The sequence below is a fragment of the Neodiprion virginianus genome, chromosome 1 (assembly GCF_021901495.1).
Source record: "Neodiprion virginianus isolate iyNeoVirg1 chromosome 1, iyNeoVirg1.1, whole genome shotgun sequence".
NCBI lineage: Eukaryota > Metazoa > Arthropoda > Insecta > Hymenoptera > Diprionidae > Neodiprion > Neodiprion virginianus.
The window spans coordinates 38,955,306-38,979,082 of NC_060877.1; the positions used below are offsets into that span (position 1 = coordinate 38,955,306).

At 38.7% G+C, this 23,777-nt stretch overlaps 1 protein-coding gene across 3 annotated transcripts in view; it reads right to left on the reverse strand.

Moving 5' to 3' along the window:
- The window catches only part of LOC124304991 (solute carrier family 12 member 4), a 75,344-nt gene that overhangs the window by 44,691 nt on the left and 6,876 nt on the right, over nucleotides 1-23,777 (reverse strand). The window contains exon 1 of one of the 3 annotated variants that reach the window (XM_046763896.1): nucleotides 8,456-9,125. The exons of the other annotated variants lie outside the window; for them this stretch is intronic. Within the exon in view, the coding sequence (XP_046619852.1) occupies nucleotides 8,456-8,519 (64 nt within the window). The 5' untranslated portion in view covers nucleotides 8,520-9,125. Of the gene's footprint in view, nucleotides 1-8,455; nucleotides 9,126-23,777 lie in introns of those variants that run through there. 3 annotated transcript variants of the gene reach the window in all.

Here is a 23,777-nt window from a genome sequence, read left to right on the forward strand (position 1 = left end):
ATGCAAATACCAAACGGCGTATAATCCACATAACACTCGGGGTATGTCAGTACAGTGTTAAAACGGAGTATGGGTATGCGTACGTTGTGTGTGCCGTTGGTCTGGCATGGTTAATGAAGGGCGCTGCGTAGTTCTGGCCTGAATTCGTGCGGAGCAGACGCGTTAATTAATAACAAATATAAGGCACGTGAAATGGACAACAAACGTATGTGAGAAGGTGGAATATGGCTTTCGTTGGCGCCGCATATCTGGACGGCCATACTACATATATATATATATATATATATATCTTTGGAAGACCTTATACTCAGCGAACCTTGCCCCGGAGACCTTCACCTGAATCACCAGCCCACCTCATAAAAGATGCAGCTACTTCGATCCTGCGGAATATAATTACGCCCAGCACGAAGGTGAATTCTTCCCAGTACGCAACACGTAGCTTATAGATGCCAACGCCGTCTACCTTCGAAGGTAAAGTTCAAATTACACACAGGGGCTCGATTAGTAATGGAACGTGAATGTCGGTGTAACTGCTTCGTGGAGACAAGTTTTGCAAATAGGTCTACACATCTAGGTAGCCATATACATAGCTAGACATGCCAACGGACGGATCTTGGATGTGAGGTCAATGAATTGTTAGTGCTTATTTACAAACACACATGCCAATGAAGTAGTTAGACATTATTGCGTGAATATAGATACAAATAAACGGATCAACGCAACGTATAGTTAGACACTGGAACGAATGGATTTACCTAGACGAATGAATACTTGGACGTTACATCCAAGTAGATAGATGAATATTCCCTCTTATTGTTAATCGTCAGCTTTGTTTACTCCGAACTTGTACCAAAGTAGTTGATGACAATAAAAAGTATCGAAAATATCAGATGCTCCAACACTACAATATGATTAATCATACCGAAGATGTGATGAATGGATTTTTCCTAGCCTATTCGATTTTCCCCCATCCTCTCACACTTCTCTCTAAATTATTGTTTTCTTCTTTCTTTTTTCCCCACTTTATTTAACGACTCGTGAAAGCCCAGTTTAATTCAACGTCCCGTAGCTCCAGTCGCCGTGGGATGCGATCAGCAGGGTCGGAAATTAAGGCAGGATGACGGAAAATTGGCCGTTAATGGGATCGCAATTCTGCTAACTTTGAGATTCCATATTCCATGGACAGCTAGGTTATGCATCCTGATGTCGCCCCCTCTAACCCATCCTCGTCGTCTGTCCCCAGGGCACCCTTCAGACTTATTTACCCAAGAACCAGACGGGAATTTATCCTTCAAGAGAACCGTCATCACAAGTTTCACCGGACGTTTCCTATAACGTAACGTAACGTAACAACTTACGAGGTAAAAATTTCGTCGCTTTTAGAATACGGGCGAGTGAAACCATTCGAACGAAAAATTACCAATGACAAGAGTCGCTTAGCATAGCAGGAGAGAATCTCGAACCCTTTATTAATAATAAACAGCGAGAACAATAACAAGGATAATAATAATACATAATACAGGATAATATAATCAGGCGGGTTTATTCATAACGCTCCGTCACCCCTGCACATACTCCTCTTACAGATTGTTTAATATTCCTTAACCGATGAATATCGAGCGAGCTGTTTTCAACAAGGGTGAACGGAGCTGAGGAGTCCAAGAGTGCGTGTTGACTCAGAATAAAACAATTATACGAATGTCCAAAACAAATGGGGGCGAAACTCTGTGCAGGGTTTTGAAAGTATATTCGCGGGATCTGCAGTAATCCGGCAAGCTTGGTGAAATCTTACGCGAAAACCCGGAGCTGATATACGTACGTAACTACATAGTGGGTATAGGGTCATGTGTGGATGTGCGATACATGTGTGCAAACACCTGTTTTATCGATTACCGGACGAAATGATCCGGAGAATACTGCCCAGGTCGGTAAAATCAGTCTGATAAAGCTTTCGAGAGCGAGGGTTGAACGAATCGAGGTATCGATCTGCGATTTATCCGAGGATCCCCAATCTCAAATGTACTATAGTGTCGGAACAGTTTCCGGCAATCGGCCGACCCTCCAAACTCTTATCGTGTAGCTGTGTGCGTACCTACACTCTGTAGATGTGCGTGCATTGCGATGCTGCGAAGTTAGTAACGTTAACGTATCGAAACGTTGAAACAAAAAATCATATTTTGAACCCTTGGAATAATCGAAGAAGATGAAGTTGAAAAAATTAGTTTGTTGATAATTTATTAAGGGTTTACTAAATTCCGGGTAATCCTAAAGTTACAAAATGACGGCTATTTCTAAAGATGCGTTGTTACAAGGACGTTACAAACTTCAGCCTGATTGTACGTCGCAACCAACGAAACTAAACTTGGTATTTTCTTAGGACGATGGCACGCCAACTCGTATAATTATTATACCTCTTTCCAGTACCGGCGTGACCCTTAAATTATTATTATACCACATTGAGCGGAGATCCGTCGGCTGTTGGGATGTAAGTCTTTGTTGAGAAGTTTTCGCAGCTAGTTTCAATGGGTGGAAGGTAAAGAAAGCATGGAACAGGTTACGAGTCTGCGGAGGACAATAAATTATGTAACGATTTTTGGGAGATGGCGTACTGATTGTGAGTATTTTTCAAATTTACGTTCTCGTCAGCTATCAGTAGATATATAAGGCTGGTCCCGCGTACATCATCGATATCATCGATAAAGTAGACCAATGTGAGGATGACCTCAACCGGAAATAAAGGGTTTGTCTCCGAGCTGTGAAGTTACTAAAAATGTCGGTAAGATGTCGGTATTGGAATCTGTACGCAGAAGCGGCCTTACGTACTTACAGCTGTCGTGATTTTTATAAGAATACACAAGAAAGAGAAAACATTCGAATTGCGCACAAAAGTTAAGTTACAAACCTTTGATTTGTCATTTTTCAAGTTTGTATTACGATCAAAAAATTGCAACATTGGATTGACTGATCGAAAGAAATTATGAATTATAAAATTTTAGTGAATTGTGATAATGTGTTCTCAAAAAAATAGTTGGCGGTCTTGGATTGAAATCGCTTGAATACACGAGATATTTAATAATTTTACGTTGGTTTAAAGTCAGAAATGGATATCTAAGCTCTTTCTTACAATCTTAAATTTTTTTCTTCTACTCAGGTAAATTGCTGTAGCATACAAATACGTTGATTCGCTCATTGCGAGACTATCTCATGATCAAGTGAAAAACAAAACATTGATTTTCTACTCGCCAACCTCCATAAAAAGTAAAAGCAATAAAAAAAATCAACTTGAATTGTCAAAGTTTTACAGTAACTCTGATATATAGTTAGTAATAGAAAAAACGACTAAAAACTAACAAGTGAAAAACAAATATTGTCGATAAAAACCGTTACGTATATCCAAAGTTTTTATCTCTACGTACAACAGCCAATTAATGTGCAAAAACGATAATTTTATGAATTCATTTTCACGTGAGCGTGCTTCGCACACTTAATTAAATGTTTCAAATGCTCTTTTAAAAATTACAAAAATCCCGTTCCATATCCATTCAGGCCGGCCTCGTTACCGTCGCCAGGTGCAGATTCGCATACATTGATATATAACATGGAGGTATACAAGCTCACCAACATCAACGTTCACATAACTCGTATATGGAGTGCAGGTAAAGTCGAGGTGATGTGCGAAATTGTATTTCAGCTGGTCAAAAATTCAGCATCATGAAATTTAATGGCTGGTCTTCGGAAGTGCGCGAGAGATCGGAGCTTCGGCGTGTTATAGGCTCCGGAATCACATTTGGCGTGAAGCTCCCGAGAGGTTTTCCGACTTTCATCAATTTTATGGAACCCGGGATTTTTCCACGGTCGAACAAATTCCCCTAGACTAATACTTACACGTAATCGACTGTACGTTAACAACAACAAAATAAAACCACGCCAAGTCTATTTATACATAGAGCTAGCTATACGCTGAAAATCAAAGATATTTCGATAAAAAATTACCGAGCGTGAAGTAAATCAGCATCAGGATAGAGAATTGAACCTGTTTTCGATCGTACATGAATCTAGGGTTGATTTTTTGAACCCATCTCAAAAACACCCAAATTGATTTTTGTGAAACAGGAAAAAAAAAAAAAATTTGTTTCATACCTGTTAAAAATCTATTACAATACATACCGCATCTCCGACTTGATTACTGATTTTTTGAATTGTTTCTCCAGTTCTAAAACACACTTGCGATTTTTATCAAAATTTCATCATAGATTTTTAACAGGTACGAAAATAGAAAAAACTATTAAAAGAATAGAAACAACTAATCAAACAAATAGAAAGAAACGACTTCCCACTTTGAATCTTGCGTGAAAATGTTTCATTTCGGAAACCAAATATTTTTTTTCACGTTTCAAAAAATCACCGGCTACCAAAGTCGAGTGATTAAAAAAATTTGCAAATTTTTCTCGAAAGCTTTTCAGAGTTCGCACTGACGTAGGAAAAATCCTTGGTGAAATTAAAAAATGTCACGGTCAACCGTTTACTCGTGGAAACGATTTCTCGCGGTATGCCCCATAGATAATAATATAATACATACCTGATTACGGTTACAATAATGCAGCGTATCGCATAGTAAAAGAGCCTGGCATGGAGAAATAAAATATAAGGCACGACTCGATTCGCAGGAACGTTCTATGTGTATATACCTATACATTATATTCGCGATCAGCCCGCACGTTTAACGACCCTGTACATACATATAAATACCTATATGCATATAAATATCTATATATGTGAGTGTGTGTATATACATAGTGAAGCCTCTATAAGAAGATCCGATGACGTATACGTACAGGTATATAATGTTATCGAATTACAAAGTGCAGAAATAAATTAACGGTATAAGGTATAAGGTATATATACATATATATATATTATACATAAGTATGTATGTATAGCATAAAGTTCATCCACAGCCCAATAATAAAACGCGGAATTGCGGATCGACGGCGCATAGAAATTCCGAAGGATACATGAACAGGTTGAATTAGCCACCCCTGCATTCGTATAATGAGAGGCGTACATTTTGAATAAACTCGCGGGGTGGGTATACATATATACATGTGAAGATTACGATACGTAGGTATACATATACACACATACATAAATACACTCTAGATATCTCGCAACTGGGTCAACGAAATTATACATTACCGGGTAGGTATAGCTATAAACTCCGCTTGACCTTCTTATTAACAACGCTTCTTCTACATCGATTTCCATCAGTCGATTTCCTGCACTGTGTCACGTAAGAAAACGTTTGATTAATGCATTATACGCGCATGCAACGAGGAACGTCGCGATTTACACGGGTGAATGAAATTTCTGACTATCTCCATTCGTTTTCAATTACATATCACCGTTTTGGGTCTTGCGCAAAGTTGGGAGCGTCTGAATTAATTTTTTTTTTTTTTTTAATTGTTGACGATCCGTTGAATACACAAAATTATTTCCCACGTAAGTTTTCTTCCTCGTAATTTTGCTTGGTTAAATATCGCTGAAAAGCCTGAGGCGCGTTAGGCAAAAAGGTAAACATCTTGAAAGTTTTCTACCGCCCGAAACTCGTAGCCTAATCAGCACCGCCATTTACCACAGACTAAGCGAATTAAATAACTTCTAAAAGCCAAATCACACAGTTCTTCGAAAATTGTAACTCGAGGTTCTTACGCAAACTTTTAACGGTGAGAATAAAAATAAAGAAATAAATAAATAATGTCGCACAGGTTTTTTTCGAATTTTAAAACTCTTTAAAGATTCACCAAAGTCAACGGCAAGTTCGAAATAAAACTCACCTCATTCTAAACACGTACCACATAAAATTTATTATATAATTTTACAGATGTTAAACGAACAATGCAGTGCAAAAATTCCTGCCGTACCTAATTCGGTATTCCTGTCCATAAATCCATAAATTTATGATCAGTCAAATAATTGTGTACCGAAAGAATTCCTTACGTATAAGAATTAGAGACGTAATAAACGAAATTCGCGCAAATTCCTTCCTTCTAAGTTAATGTCGCGTTTCGTTGTCCAATTCCGGGCTTTAATTTCTGTTAAAACCGACGAAAAGCGTCGTAAAAAAAGTATACAGGTATACAGAGGTATAAAATATAGATGGAATATAGAAGGGTGTGTAAACAGAGCGAAGCCAGAAGATAATCCGTGTCGAGGGCATCGATGTGCGAGGGTGTGGAGAGATTAGGAAGTAAAGGTGGGTCTAACGTTTTACGGTTAAAAACCGCAAAGCGGGTAGTCTAGTATCGACTTTGAAAACTTCTCCGCCGAAGTTATATTGAAAGATTGATGGCCGACGGAAGCTGGGAAGAAGTAGGCCAGTCAAATCCTGATCGAACCGAGACCCATATTGCCGAACCTTCTACCTCCATCTCGGCATCAAAGTGTAAACACTTGATGGAAACCCGCAGGTACGTATATAATGCTAAAACGAGCAAATAACTTATCGGAGATAAGTTTTCGCGGGAAATCTACGATATTTCCATAATCCCATCAAGATGATTGTAGCTCATCTATGAGAAATGAATATTCGTCGTGATGGAAGTGTTCCAGATGGTTGAAATCTTTACCGAAGGATCTATATTCGTTCGACTTTGATGCAAAAATTTATCTAAATTTACTAAAAGATTTTAGATGAAAATAATCTGTACAAAAATTTAACCAAGTTTAATTCGTTTAGGAACGAGACGAGCTGTTGGTCATCGGAATTGAAAAAAAAATTTGGATTTCTCGGTGAAAAAAATACTAAAACGATGCGATTACTCTTACTTTGTTGAGACAGTTTTTAAACATTTGTTTCGTCACGTTTTTTGCAACGAAATTTTTTTCACCCACAACTATGGGTCCCATATACATCCGTAATCGTGATCGTGGACAACAGAATGAGGTATAGATTACCGATGACACGTTTCATGCGTTGATTGATCATTCTGGTAATTTCTAAATCGGTCTTTTCACGGTTACAATATTTGCGCGTAGGGTGAGTCAATAATTTCGGGTGTCAACATATAGCTTTGTGCTTTGTGTTACGTGGAGTATTTGCACACTCATTTACACACGATGACCCTTTTTTTGTACGAAAAGAGATCGACAGGGGATGATGGGTAAACAAAGAGGGGAAGAGATCTATGCACTGAATCATTTTTTTTTCTTTTTTTTTTTTTATAATATTTTATTAATGGCAAGTTGCAGTCTACTCACCGCATTATATTGCATAAATTATATTGAAGATAAAAATTAATTTCATTCTCTTTTTCTGCTGAATTCTGTGGTCAAACGGAGGTATAAGAATAAGTTATAAGAATCTGCTGCCGGGTATTTCCACTCAACCTGATTTTGTTGCTATTTAATTATAAAAGCATGCGATTGGGTTTTTTTTTTCTCTCCGTTGTGGATGTGGTTTAGAGTTATTCGCTTTTATTCCGAGATGCGATTGCCGCGATTGTTGCAAAATTGGAACATAATCTTGGATATAAATCTCATCTTATCGCTGCTACCGCGCGAGTGAGACAATCGACGCAGAGAAATTACACGCGTATTATAACGTTCGTGTGTCTATTCTTCATGCTTCTTTAACATATGCATATGGGGAATTCCACGCCAACTCAGTAAACGGTTGACTATGAAATTTTTTAATTACACCAACGCTTTTTTCTACGTTAGTACAATCCCTGAAAAGTTGCCAAGGAAATTTTCAAATTTTTTTGGTCACTCCTCCTAACCCTATGATTTTTTAAACCCATCTCAAAAACACCCAAATTAATTTTTATCAAAAGAGAAGAAAAAAAAAACATGTGGTTTCCGAAATGAAACATTTTCACGCAATATTCAGTGTCGGAACTCGTTTCTTTCTATTTTTTTAAATCATTGTTAAATTATTAAATTATTAAAAAAATCGAGAGTTTGTTTTAGAACTGGAGAAAGAATATAAAAAATCAGCAATCAAATCGAAAATGCGGTATGTATCATAATAGATTTTTAACAGGTATGAATCAAATGTTTTTTTTTCTTGTTTCACAAAAGTCAGTTATGGGTGTTGTTGAGATGAGTTTCAAAAATCATAGGGTTAAAGACGAGTGAATAAAAAAAATTTGATAATTTTTCACGAGGCTAGAAAATAAATGTACAAATAATCCTGCTTGTATACAATTGGTTTTTAACAGTTGCCTCCTTATCCATGTTATTCGTGTAGTCATAAAAGAAGCTAAAAAAAAAAAAAAGAAATAACAATAATAATGTCCGATCTTCAGCAACGTTCCCTGAAAATTGAGTGCATGTGGGAAGCAGAGCGAAGAAAATATATTACAACGTCTTGGAACGGCGACCAAAACCGTGAGAAAAACAACGTGAAGCTTTATAATATAACGCGAGTCGTACGGATTGTATAATATATACTTGCCTTCGACGATGGTGTGGTGACCCTTTTTCGCTAGAATCAGCGGAGTAGCGCCGGAAGTGCTCATCCTTTCGGCGCCGGATTGGCGAGAGTCTCAAGCGTCACTATTTATATTTATATATATATATGTCTCTCTAACCCTCTTTGCGCGAACCGAGAAACACTCGAAAAGAATGGAAACTTGATTTCGTGTAAAATCGGCACAACCAAGCAGCCCTACCGAAACGCGTGTAAAAAAATAAAAATAAAAATAAACCTACAGCGTGAGGTCAAGGCCGCGCACTTATTATTTATGTAGGTTATCGGACCGTACAGCCGGTCGAGAAGGGTGGAAGCCTCGTCCTCGTTGGTATAAATATCACCGCACCGTTTCGAAAATACCAGTTCTCACCCCCGAATTAATCGATTCGATCTACCCCGCGCGGCTTAGGTGGCGGCGGTCCCTCGATTCAACCGGAAGTCGTGCTGACGTCGATCTTGGCGAGTGCTCGACGGACCGGATAAGACCGCATGTCATAATCCCCTCAGAGACTCGGGGAATTCCCTTAAAACTGACGGTCGGCGTCTGGTCGGAGCGGCTCGAAGCCGACGCGCATTCCGATCAGCAGTACTCGACTGCAGTCGGTTCGTCTCCCAGGATTTACGGAAGCAAGCGCACCACTTAACCCCCTTCGACTAGTCGTCGAGCAGCGAAGCACCACCTCGTCGCCCCCGGCATTTACCCCCCTTACTATCCCCCCCCCCCCCCCTTACGTCACCCCGCTGCTTGCACCTACCCTCCTTCGATTCGGCCGTGCGATCGATTTATTTATATTTATTTTCTTTACTTTCTTTCATTTATAAACGTGCACGCGTCTACTTTCCGTAATCTAGTTGCAATGCTCGACGCCGAGACGTGAAACGAAGGACGCGAGTCGACGTTGAACGGGGTTGAGGGAGTTGCGAGGGTCCCTCGTGAGATTCCGTTTTCCACTAGGACGAGGACGAGGACCAGGACGAGGAGGACCTCGTGCGTTGCTTCGACTAATACTGGGGCTGCAGGGTGTGGTGCCGCGGGTTTTGGCTACGTGGTGCGGGGGACAAGTGGAATATACGGGCGTTCTGACTGGGAACCACCGACGAACCAACGCGTCGACCCTCCACTGGGTGGCCGGGTGCCCCACCTGCAGACGGCAGGGCGGGTGCGCGAACAACCACCGACGACGACGACGACGACGACGACGATGGCGACGACTGGCATAGAACGACTCGACTACCGCTTATGTAACTCTTTTAAGGTAAGTGTAGCAGTTGTTGACATGTTTGGACCCAATTATATTCACCCGTTTATTTTAAAAAATTATAAATTTACGGCTTGGTTTGGGAACTTCTCGATTACTAAATGGTTGGATACTACAGATTTATTTCTTGCCAATTTTAGAAGAAAGGTCAATAATTGGGAGAGGGTCAGTAACTGGTACACTTACCCTAAGCGATGGTTTGTAACTTGTAAGGTGGATGTGTTTCCAGGTAAGCCACACTGGATCCTCTTCGAGATGCCGCGAGACCATCGTTTGACTATTCAGACTCGGTGTCGAGTCGAATTTTACCCAAGTAGCACACTCGAAACGACGACACTTTCGTCCGACTCATTGAATTTGCCGGCGTGAGATGTCAACAGGCGAAAAAATTTACTCAGGGTTGACAGAAGTCGCTCGGTCGGTAAGTTTTCGTCCTGAGACGTAGTAACATGGTGTCCAGTGGACCTGGAAATGTCCTTGAATTTTACTTGTCCTTCGAAAGTCCTGAAAACTATCCTTGAATTTTTCTCGTCTCCTGGAAATATTACACTTTCAATGTCCTTGAATTTTTTACGGAATTCTTAGTGGACACCATGGGCACTGACTGTGAATAAGCCAAAGGTCGGAGTCGAGTCCAATCGACAACCTAGCGGACATTTGCGAACGTATGGTTGCCGTATCGTCAATCATTGGCTTCAAATGTCTCCGATAAGTGGACTTCATGTTCTGCCGACAATGAGTGAAATGTGCTACTCGGGTATTATACTTACGAGATAAAAATTGACGACAATTTACTGTCTACGAATGATTTTAAAAACGTCGAGATCAAGACAAAGTTGAACCATAAAATAAATATCCTAGATCACTAGTCGGAACAGTGCGTGTTATACAGAACGAACTATATGTTGTTAACATTGAAATTTAAAAGTTCATGTTGAGTGTTGTGTCATTTGTTGACGAGTGAGTTTTTAAATTTTGATCGAGAATGTATCAAGAATATTCTCCATTGTGGTGTAATTGGCACATATGGTCAACTTGTACAGGCTTTGAGCAGGTATTTTTCATGCGGCTTTGATCGCTCGACTTCATACTTTCTGCCCCTAGTAAGTCAAATATGAACCCTGTGTGGGCTACGCGGGAATTATGAATCGTTATTCGAGGGTTCATCACTGTTTACTCAATATAATCATGGTTTGCACGTTCCGGGGGTTCGGAGAATCACGTAAATGAGGACGTTTTGGGATTGGGTTAGGGTTGGATTATACTGTTAGCTTTGGGTTTGCGTGGAAGGCGTTTTTTCGAATGCTAGGGACCCCTGGGTTGTTCGGGTACCGGAATTACTTAACGAGACTACGAATATAGATGCAATATTATACCTACACATGCAGTGCCATTGGAAGGAAGTGTAAGGTGAAAAAAGGTTTCAAGTCTATAACGCAGTGTGAAAATTCACGACCTCTGATCATTTGACCAGAAACTGACTTTCACACGATAATCGCAATGAATACGGTATAAATTTTGTCAGGGAAAAAGAGTGATCATAAACCATGCACACGTCGTTAAAATCTTGATTAACCAGTGATTACATCGGTCAGCTCTAAAATCGTTTCGCGATACGAAACTTGAAATTTCCCACAGGTGTGAAAGAGCAATCGATACTGTTATAGCTTTCGTTTGTGCTTGATTGGTTATTACGGTACGAATCCCAACGTGAAACCCGAGGGTGGGGCACACGGCGGCCGCCAAGGCGTGAATACTTTCGTATGTACATACCTCCATACCCACATACCTACATGCCTTCAATTCCAACATTCGGGAGCCAATAATAACCTGCGCCCTCACACTCCCGTGCACGTGGGAGAAAAATTGGCATTTCACAGTGGACGAGTGGCGACCGTTATTATCGGTTGAATCGCGCAAATCCCTCTTCGACCTTAAAACCCATCAGATGACAAATATATTACATTAAAAAGACCTCCGTCTGTCCTCCGGAGATTTTCGGGGTTCGAATCGTCAGACTCGAAAGAACACGTTAACGCGTTGGACTTTAAGCTTTGACTAAAACCCCGTTTTACCATAAATTCACTTTTTGTGTTCCACCCTCTTGTTTGTCATGCGACGTATGTACGTATGTACGTATATACGTCATACGTTTCATCATCGTCGTCGTCACTGGGTATATGGAAGTAGAATTTAAAAACATGGAATAAAAACGTTGGGCGCTTATTTTTACCCTCGTAGGTAATTACGAGTTGAAGAGTTTATGTTGTTATTCACGAATTTGTTTTCACCTCGTTAATCAACGGCTCGTTGCTGAAATTCAGAGTAAACTTGTCAGATATTTCACGACCGGGCCAGCTTTTCACCGATTTTCTTCTACCACACAGCACATATTATCTCGATCGGGAACGATCGACGATATTCTGCGTTATGCATTATACACTGTATTATTATACAGGTAGGTATAACAATTGTAGAATTGTGGCTGTCGTGTCACGTGACACGGCGGCATCGTCTGACCGTTTAAATCGACTACAGGGCTAAAAGCTGCGACAGGACGCAAATGCGCTCCGGAAATTTTCCTCGGCCGGAAGTGTCCTGCCAAATCGAGTCTCTGTACAAACTGTGAAGAAGAGAAATGGGTTTTTATACGGATTCGGCAACGGTTATCATCTCCCATTATACCCCCTCGAATTTCTGGAACGGTGCTCTTAGGAAGTATTGTCCCGGAGTAGGAATAAACACCGTTTTCTCTCTCTCTCTCTCTCTCTCTCTCTCTCTCTATCTCTCTCTCGATTACTTTAGACCAACACATGCAAAAGCGTTACTTGTCAAGTTGAAACACTTCGGGTTATTCAAATCGATACAGACATTTTTCCAGGTGTATGTCCTGTAACGATCAGAACTCCACTTTTCGTCATCTTAGGTTAAAAGTATTTATCAAAGTGTTTTTCGACCTTATTCAATTATGTGAGTGTAGATTCTCGGTGCCTTAGGTCCGATAAAAGACTGTCAATTACTTGACGTTTCGACCCTTTGAGGAGGGTCCTCCTCAGAAGCTAAATAATATATTTACACAGTATGAAAAATCCAAGGAAAAGATCGTAAAATAACCGGAAGAAACCAACAAGAGGCCAAAGACGGCCAATTTTTTCGATACGGTCATTTTTATATTCATGTTTCATAGCCTCTTTCTTGCGCTTCGAACTCGAGTCAAGCCTTGCTATCAACGGTTAATCGTCAGGGTTATTACAAAGTGGAGGGTGAAAAACGTCCATCCCATGACGGAACGGAACGACTTCGAAGCCAGGAATTCGTACATAGCAAAGTTCCGCTGGTCGCGTGCCAGGAAACGGTTAACCGCGGTGGCACCCGGTGAGTGCCGACCTTCAGCTGGCTCTTCGCGAGGTCTTCGCGACGTCGTTCAACGCGGGTAACCAAGCCAAGGTCAACCGACTTTCGGCTTATGGTGCATCCGGTCATGACAGGGGTTGCATTGCACTTCGAACAGGTTGTACATCGGTCGAAGATCAATAACTTTTTGGAAATTTGTTAAAATAATACGAGATGGCCACTGAATATACCTTTTTAAATTAGGATCGAGATCTCTGATATGGACATTTCATTCCAAACCGCTTTAGAAAGGAGAAAAATTTTGGTAGATTCGTTCGAATTTAGTCCGCGATGTTTTATTTTTTGTTTGGTAAACTTTTTTTTTCCACAAATTTACCAGAATAGATTTTCACTCCTCTAAATAGGCGTTGTATTAGCAATTAAATATTATTGTTTATAATTTCAGTCTTATTTGCATTTCTAAGGGAAACACCCGTATAAGCTTAGGATTTTAATAGTACATTATGTAACAAGGGAATAAAGTCGAATTTTATTCCTGTGTTACATATAGGACTTTATTTCCGACTCAAATTTGGCCGCAATATTTATTTGAAAATTGGGATTTTTAGATCGGCCTCATATTTCCCGCTGATTTGGAGTTGCGGGAAAAATATGCCACTTTCGTCCCGCTTGTGAGGTCAAAAAAGTTAACTTTACGGTTGAGTGGGGAATAATAATTTGATACAACACTCGACGTGTGACCATCTTGTAATAAAATAACCAAAAGCGTGTCGATGTTCGACTGTACAACCCCCTCAACAAAAAACAATCTGAAACTTCTCATGGTTATATTACTACAAATTTTTACAGGTATACAGAATTACCACTTCGGCCATTACAACTTCATTAATATACGTGTCTTTATTCTCATATCTCATATCATACAACATGCGGTATAAAATGGCTGAAATTAATATGTATAATGGATCAGACTCCCGGTGGCAGCAGCGCTAACTTTTTGAGCTTATTACTTGTAAATGTAAGAGGTAATTTCGTTTTCCGTCAGAGTTTCAACTCTGTCAGGTATATACATTTACATATATGTATACGTATACACAACGATAGTACTTGATAATACACACATACAGGTGAACCATAATCAGCTTGCGATTCCTGCTTCGTACATTTAGTCGAAGTTTGTTAATTATATATATGCAGTACAGAAGCGATTTAAACACCGATAATGAATTTCATCGTACGTTGGTAGAAGAAAAAAAGCGAACAAACGAAATTAAAGGAAAGAAAAAACATAAGGCGGTAACATTTAAAAAATAATTAATCCAGTATTACACGATTATATAATATACCTACCTAGAGTTGCAGATTAGGAAAAACGAGTTCGAGGTTTTACCAATACAACAATAAACGCTGTACAGAAATTTTGTAGAGACTGGTTTACTTGTGATATGCATGCGTGTGTGTGTGTGTGTATAGGGCGTTCCACGTCAAGTTAGCAGCCCATGTAACTCACCCCTTCGATTCTAATCATTTTTTAGTATGATGTTCTTACCTAACCCAAAGGGTCGCGGGAATTTTTACAGATTTTTTTCAGCCACTGGTGAAATTTGTACAAACTCGCAAAACCAATTTCGAAAACGCCATTTTTTTTTAAATCCTAACAAAATCACACCGATTCTATGATTTAAATGTGATTTTTGAGCAATACACGATAATGGGATCTCGATATTTACAATTTTTTTAACTAAGTTTCTAGTTTTTCCAAGTCGGAATTGGTTTGGCTTTTTTTTTTTATTTTTTATAAGCCCCGATCTAAATAAATTGCAGAATCACATTACTTTCATGATTCCGTGATCTATATAGATCGGGGAACAGAAAAAAAAAATAAAAAACAAAACACTCCAAACCCGACATGGAAAAATTAAAAACTTATGAAAAAAAAAAATAAGTATCGAGATCCAATCATCGCGTGGTGTTTAAAAATCACATTTCAAATCATAGACTCTGTGTGAATTTTTTCAGATTTTAAAAAGTGGGATTTTCTGAATTGGTTTTTTCGTTTTTTTTCATATTTCACAAATGGCTAAAAAAATGCGCAAAAAATTCCAAGACCTCTTCGGGTCGGTATGAACGTCATACTAAAAAATGATTAAAATCGAAGAGGATGAGGTAAACGGGCTTCTAATTTGACGTGGAATGTCCCATATATATGTTTACGTATGATATTACGCTTGACAAGTTGTGCCTAATCCGTTGAAAATACACGTGTTGCGCAATCAGCAATTCAGAAATGTTAATTTATAAAGTCTTGTACGTGTTAGAATAGACTTTCAACTGTTGTCAGCTTAGCAATTGACCTGAAACACGGTTAATAAACTGATATTATTTATACGATTAGTATTTTTAATCACAGGCGTACCAATACTGTACGTATTCTTTTATTTATTTATTTAAATTTTTTTCTCTTTTTCTTTAAATCAACTCCGAATAGAGAATTCGGTCAATATCGACGGTTAATTTAATCATCACGGCTAAAACCCGTGCCAATAAAATTGTTCTTACCTCGTACATTATACCCTATATAATATATACAATTATATCATAATTCAACTCAATGACCCAACATCAATCCATACCATTTATAGAATTTCTAGCGTTCAATTGTTATTGCAAACGTGCAGTAAACTTACGTTAGTACAACAGCGAAAAATTTTGCGCGGCCGGTAACGAGCAATGCATCTACCATACATGTACGTATATAGTCTGCAGTATTCCGATTGCGGCGATGAGGAATACTTTGCTGATTTTCGTCGCCATTCTTCTTAATCCTGGTTCTTCATTCCGTACGAAGTAAGTCGAGTACTCCTGCAGCCTGATTACGAAGGTGTACAGGTCGAGGTTGCCGCGAAAGTTTCGTTAAGCCTTTGAAAATCCGCGGGATAGAAAACGCGCCACCGGAAGGAAGAAGCGAGCGGAGCCGCCGTCCATCGTCATGACGACGCGAGGTTCGACCTACGACCTTTTATTCCACCTCACACATACAGCGTAAAAAGGCCATCCGACGATGCTCTTTCTATAGATATACGGACGGCCCATCCATCCATCCATCCATCCATCCGCGTATCGCGTATCTTTCGATTCAATTGACGAATCGATTTTTACATAAGTCCTCTGTCGCGTGTGTGCATTATGTTTATTATTATTATTATTATACCATTGGAGACGTCGTGAGCCGCTGAGTGCGTGTATCCGTACAGGTATGCTACACCTGCTGAGTTATAAAACTAACTACTTGTGCAACGGTATCGGTGGTTGTAACTTGCGCATTTATAAGCATGTAAGGATAATGTGACGAAGGAAGGAAAGACTTGGAAGCTGAATTAATGTGAACGCATCGGGTGTACAGTCTAGTCGAAAAGTTTAAGAAAGAAAAAATTTAGGTATGTAATGCGACGAGGGTGAAGTTAGTAACGTTACGGTAACGGTATAATGTGTTTGGGAAAATTGATTGCCTAGCATCTTTATAGAGAAGTCTGAAATTTAGTAAACCGTGAAGATAAACGAAACGTACTCTCATTTTGAAAAACCAACTTCTTATAAAAGTTGTTCTAAAATTGTTGAATGTGTGATAATTTTTCCCTGACGTTTCGTTTCGTTAACGTTTGAGTAATTTTAGCCTCATGTAATGCAGAGGTTTAGTATCAATCGCTCGTAATTTTAAGTTGTGACAAATTTTGTTAGTAAACGGTCTTTATTGCAGGAGGATGAAAAAAATTCAAAATGCGAAAAGCGGAAGCTCACTTTGTTCGTAAATGAATTCTCTACAAGTCACGTGACTGAATGGATTATTCATGGGATTGACATATCTCGAAATAAATCATTAGTTTATCAGGTGTATGTGCGGCAGCTCTTATTTACATCGATTTTACTCGTTTTTTAGGTTATAAAAACCGAATAGCTGAATAAGAATTCAAGTCTTCGCGATTCATCGATAATCCGTTGACCACGAAAACAAATTCTGATTTATTGAAATTGTTTATACGGATATATACTTGTTTCATTTTTGAACAAAAGTCAAAATACTACGATGTTTGAAAATTGTTGACGACCCAAATCTTTCTATGCAAATACATTTTTCCCGACTCAACCCAAACGTAACTTTTTTGACTCTCTCATATTTCCCGCAAATCCCAATCAGCGGGAAATACGAGGCCAAACTTAAAAGTCCTAATTATCAAATAAATATTGCGGCCAGAGTTGAGTCGGAAATAAAGTCCTGTATGTAACACAGGAATAAAAGTCGAAGTTATTCCCTTGTTACATAATGTACCGTTCTTCAGTTTCTTTGCATCGAAGAAACCTTGTTTTTATCTAATCGAGCTTTATTAACGTCAGTTCTTCACTACATGCTTTTCGGCATCGTTTCGACTCGACTTTCTTTACCCTAAGCATCTCAATTATTAAGTCCCTAAAAATGGGCCTCTATGTATAAATTAACTCGGGTGATATTTCCTGACGCCAGCGGTTTCGGTGTACTTTCCCAACAACGTTATCACATCGAACGCTTCTTCCTCTCCTTGCGCCTGTCAGATTATGAAAAACGTGACCAAGTTATACGTCAGCTCGATTCTTCGAGTTCTCCGCGTTCTCCGCGTTCTCCGACACACAGCAAAGCTCCAAGTCCAACCTTCCGCTAATTGCAGCCGTGGCTCGACTTTCGATAATCACCTTTGTAACCCCTGAGATCGCGTGCCCTCTAAACGCGACGAAGAATTCCCCATTTTCCGAGTCCTGCAGGATCAGCAGCAGGGGACCATCCAGAGGAGGACGAATTGTTTTATTCCCAAAGTGTCGTCGTCGTGGCGCGTGGCGGCCAAGAGGGAGAAAATAAGGACAAGATGAACGGCGGAGAAACGGAGGGTGGAAAAAACGGGAGGATGTCTAGCTCTTTCATTGATACCGTATACACGCACGGACAAACGACAGGGTCACGAGCCGGTCAGTCCCAAGGTCATCGTAAAGAAAACAAAGAAAAAAAAAAAAAAAACTCCCGAAACTCAATCCTCCAATGTAATATCAAAGCGCGATGCGCGGAGAATTTTTTCTTTGGTTGCGATGGAGAAAAATTCGAAGGGAAAAAGCAGGGAGTCCCGGCTCCGTGTTGTATAATCGCAAGATATATCGTATACATATATATATATATATACACTAGGGTAGTTAATTTTTTAACGTTTTTTTCTATTCTTACGTTTTAATGTGTCACTGGGAAAATTTGTGACAAATACTGGATACAAAAAATTGTCGTATAACCGGGAGGAGGTAGGAAAATATTTAGAGGTCGCCGCTTATCCTGGCCAAATTTAATCCTTCACGAATCAACAGCAAACCGCGCCTAACAATTTTGCAGTTGGCCGTTCTCCTCTTTTATACTAAAGATTAATCGTCTCGGAGAAATTTGGATAACAGTTTTTCTTACCAAAATAGGAGTATCTCATCACCTTAACCTCCGTATTTTGTTCTCGGTACTGATTTTTATGAACAATGATTAATTGAATCACGATACGAAAAAAATAATCCGCACAAATTTTCAACTTACATTTTATGACTTTTTGACTAGGTTTTTAGGTCGATTGAGAATGAAAAACGAGTTGGTTAAATGAAGTATCAGCGTAGCTTTATTTCGTACAAACATGTAACCTGTTGCGATGTGACAAAAAAAGAAAAGGTTACTCTCAGCAACCATACAACTTCCGTCCACCATAAAGCACGCACCCATAGCCGAGCAAGGCCGTATTCCCGGCCTTCTACGTGAATTTTCATTCATTCACGTTGTAGAAAGTTTATTGAACTTTTCTTGATTAAGAATCTGCGCGAAGTACAGTCAGGTGAAAAATGTGTTGAACCAAGAACGTACATGTGATAAAAGAAAAATTTCGATAAGGTGTCTCTCCAGCGAGGCTCGTCTAATTACATCTAAGGTAAGAGAAAGTCCCCGAGTCAAAACGGTCAACTTTATACAAGTCGTCTGACAATGAGTTAAATTTTGAATATAATGTTAATAAATTACTATATAGATGGGTGAATTAATTCATCGATTATACAATACACGTACTAATATTATACGTTCATATAATAATGTAATAAAATTGACACTCCGCGAACTTTTTATACGTATTTAATATTCTTATACTACTATCAAATTCCTCCGAGTTTATTATATTACAAGCGTGCGATATTTTCGACATTCTTTCTTTATCAAATTCAATTTTATCATCTAGATACACGTCTATACGAGAAATACGAATGTGAAATCAATGTTTGTCAAGACCTTTTTCACAGCGTGCAATGACAATGATAATAACAACAATGACGACAACAACAACGATAATAACAATATTGACGATGATGATGATGATGATGATAATGATAATAATAATAACGATAACGAGGGAATTTAGGTGAGACCTGTACAAGAGGCGAGGAGTTGCTGACGGCGTAGTCCGCCTATAGTCATAGACTTAAGCTCACCCCCTGCAAGTTTCTCGCCCCTCTGTAGGGGGGCCCCGCCTAGCCGATTGGTCGATGAAACCCCGCGGATGAGATGATATACCTGCTATCTACAAAGATAACGCGTATCTCTACACACGCTTTTTACAGAGTTATGTTCACCTATACATATGTAATACGTAAATTCCCGCGAGCATAATTTACACAGATATTATCCAGCGGCATGCAAGTTCGGTGCAGTTTTTAATACGAAGTGTAATAAAATACTACACGATATTGAAGTCAGTGATCTGGGGAAAAAAATAAATATTCTGAGGCTGTTCTGGGTACGCAGATTTTCAAGTGTTTATGAAATTCTTAATCTACGAAATAAATACGTACATTGTACATACGTGAATTAAACATTCTTTAAAAGACAACGACAGAATCGACATTCGATGAAACGCGATCCTGCGGTTGCGCAAATGATAGTCAGTAATGTGGAGGATTGCTCGTTTATGGATCAGTTGCAAGTGGGTGTATGTGAAAAAAAAAAACTGTATTACACGCATGACTAGTTGCTTCACCTTGAAATGCAGAGTTGGAATATAGCGAGCACCCTTTCGTACCGCTGTGCGTATACACTATATTTACACTGGTATAATGGCTTAAGGCCAATTTGTCGAATTTTCGTGACTCGAATAATGCCTGGAATTCACGCCCGCCATTTGAATTTCATAGATTTGTTTCAGAAGAGCGTACAGGGTAAGTTAAAAGTATACGGCTTACATGCGGATCGATTTGATAAATAGAATTAGTCCCTAATACGTGCTTAATTTTAAGGGAAACAATCGGTGACATTCACTTGACATTGCAAAGTAATCTGATAATGAAAGAAAGTAAGAGAGAAAAAAAAAGAACGCGCTTCTCTCTCCTGAAGGTTTGCCAAAACTTGAGTCGAATAAATAGGAAAATAATAATAACAATAACGAATCCTTTTCTTTGGATGTAACGTACAGAGTGAATTCCTAACGACTGCACGCTCTGCCGTATGATAAAATTTAATGCGTATGCGCTGCTAACCGGTAGCAATTGTTTACCAGGGCAACCAACTGTCTCTAACCTAAAAACTTTTGACAGTTACGAATCGAACGAAACTGCCACCGAAAACTGTCAAAATTTTTCACGTTACAATTCAGTGTTGCACGACATCTATCGATATTTACTCATATCGATAACTAGAGGTCAAAATATCGATATTTTACGTCCTCGATAATCCGTATAGTATCGATACCTTTACTGCAATACCAAAAAGAATGTATCAAAATTCTACCTCTCAAAAAATAAACTGAGAATAATTCGATTTAAAAAAACCTCAAATAGTAATATTAAATGGAGTTTTCTACCTCAAGTGTATCGTTGTAGGATAAATTCAATTATCGAGTTATTGTAAATTCTATTTAGCCAACTATATGAAACTTTACGTACGGTAAAATGTTATACAGGCTAAATAATTCTAACGCCAAAATAAGTCTCAAATACATAACTGAAACTAAAGCAGACGTGTAGCTCTTATTCCAAGTAATATATTTTCGTCGATATTTTGTATATCGATGTTTGAACAGCAATACATCGATATCGAAGAACGCGATACATATCGATATGAGACATCGATGTTTCAGAGAATATCGTGCAACACTATACGTTACATACATCGCGGCGAACTGCCGTCTGAATTAATTACGGTTGGTCCCCCTGACGAACAATCTCCTCTCGAATTACAGCGCGTGCGCATTGAATTCCAGCAGACGACGGAGCATGCAGTCGTTAGGAATTCACTCGGTATCTAACACGCTAAGAGTTCTGTGAAAAATATAACAGGTCAAATTATCTCGGTGAATTTTGCGGAATTGAGGAGTAGATATTGCACGCTGCTATTACGCAACCATAAATTTTGCTGTGATGCGACATATTATGTACTATAATTGCGTATCGCTATCTCGCGTTCGTTACAGGTAACCATAGGTATATAGAGGCGATTAAAAGATAGGAAGAGGAGGGGTGGTGTTTTGTTTCGCGATATAATAATTTCCACCTGATCCCTCGATTGCACGGCGATCGCGTTGAAAGACGGATTACGGCGTCGGCGATACATATCTTTATCATAATCATGGCTTGGCTGCGGCGTACTTTACATTTTCTTTTTTTCTTCTTTTCTTCTTCACATGTATATATTAGGCATATAATTCATCGTTCATGTAATTACACAAAGGTCTTTTTCTTCTTATAACATACCGTTTTTCTGCCATGCAAATCGAACGAAAGTTATACCGCGTTGGCTTCCGTTAAAGAAGAAAAAAAAAAAAAAAAAAGAAGAGAGAGAAACACAAAACACGCCGTATAATACTTTAACTTTGGTCTATATGCGTATTACGACAACGCCGTTGTAACTCATTCGACACGTTTCTAACAAGTTTTATAACACGTGTAGTTTGTAGATACCAAGGTTGTTGAAAACTTTTCATTTTCAACTCGTTGACATTTTATAAATACACTCATAAAAAGTACAGGTAGAAAATTTTCGTAATACCTTTTAATTGAATTTTCTCTCTCTCTCTCTCTCTCTCTCTCTCTCTCTCTCTCTCTCGTCAATGCGATGAATATATTTATACCATATAACGTCTGTATTATAACAGGCATATAGTTATTATGGGATGTTGCTGTATGATAAATAATGTTTAATTATTCCCACGAGTTAATATAAAATAATTAACGTTCCATTAATTCTCCCCCCTCAATTATAGTCGATATATATTATTACTAGCAGCCCATCCCGGCTTCGCACGGGCATATAATAATATTAAGTAATAATATAAATGTTATTTTTCTAGAAACTCACTGTAAACATTGTGTATTTTCTTTTATTATATTATTATATGCCCGTGCGAAGCCGGGATGGGTTGCTAGTTATGCTGTTAAAATGTAGCTTATATGACACGTTCGTAGATTTACCATAGCAGCGCCATCTATTGATTACTTACTCAACCCAGTCGAAAGGTATCGACATCTGTTAGAATCATTCGGAGTTAACAGATAATTGTGACTGTCGAATAATAACAGACAAATAATTAGCAATATATTATAATTGCGACTATAATTTGAGATTTAAACTATCCTATCTCTCAAGTTGGATCGAACTGCACATGGTGTGCGTATTTTATTATAATCGGTTAAGTGGTTTAGGAGTCCATTGAGGACAAACATCGTGACACGAGATTTATATATATTAAGAAAGATAAGATTATTACCGCGCGACATTCTCAACTATAATGTCCTTTCACTGCAGCCACATGTTCCGTTATTTACAAGGAATTTGCGAACATACGTATTACAGGCATGAAAAAACGAAATGATACGTCTTGTGGGCGAAATTCAAGCTCATACCCCGCTGCAGGTATATGGAATCGATATAGGTATACCACTAATGCATTTACCGGTAATGTATTAATGTATGTACATATAATCATCCATGTCTATACTTACACTTGACACATGTATATACACGTATGCATAATTAACCGAGTCCAACGACTTATTTTACTGCAGGAATAGAAGTTAGGTGTGAGATGTGTATATATATATATATATATATATATATATATATATATATATATATATATATATATATATATATATATATATATATATATATATATATATAATATACATAAGTAAATAAGTTCTTAAATTACGCAACTTCGCTGATTGCCGGCAGCCGATTATACGCACTTGACTGTCGTAACTTTTTTTACAGTGCAAATTTAAATGCACTCACACTCAATGTATAAGAATAACTAATTCTGCCTTTCGCCCGTTAGTGAGTTTACAATCCGACAGATCGACGGAGCTGAAAACTCGGATCAATGACAATTGTGACCAATCTTATAAATCAGGCGATGCGTAAAACATTGCGAAAAATAATTTCATACGTTTATGATTCAAATCGCCGGGGGCATGTTGACGTGATTCTTTTTTCCTTTTCTTCTTGTACACATCGACTCGCGAAAAAGATATTTTATCGATAAATTCCGTGCGAAAATTGCCTTTCGATACTCGCCTCGAAATTGATGTACCCGCAAAGGATATAAAACGCGAATGGAGGTGTTGGGTGCTAGCTACACATTTGCATACATGTACGAATATCGTAC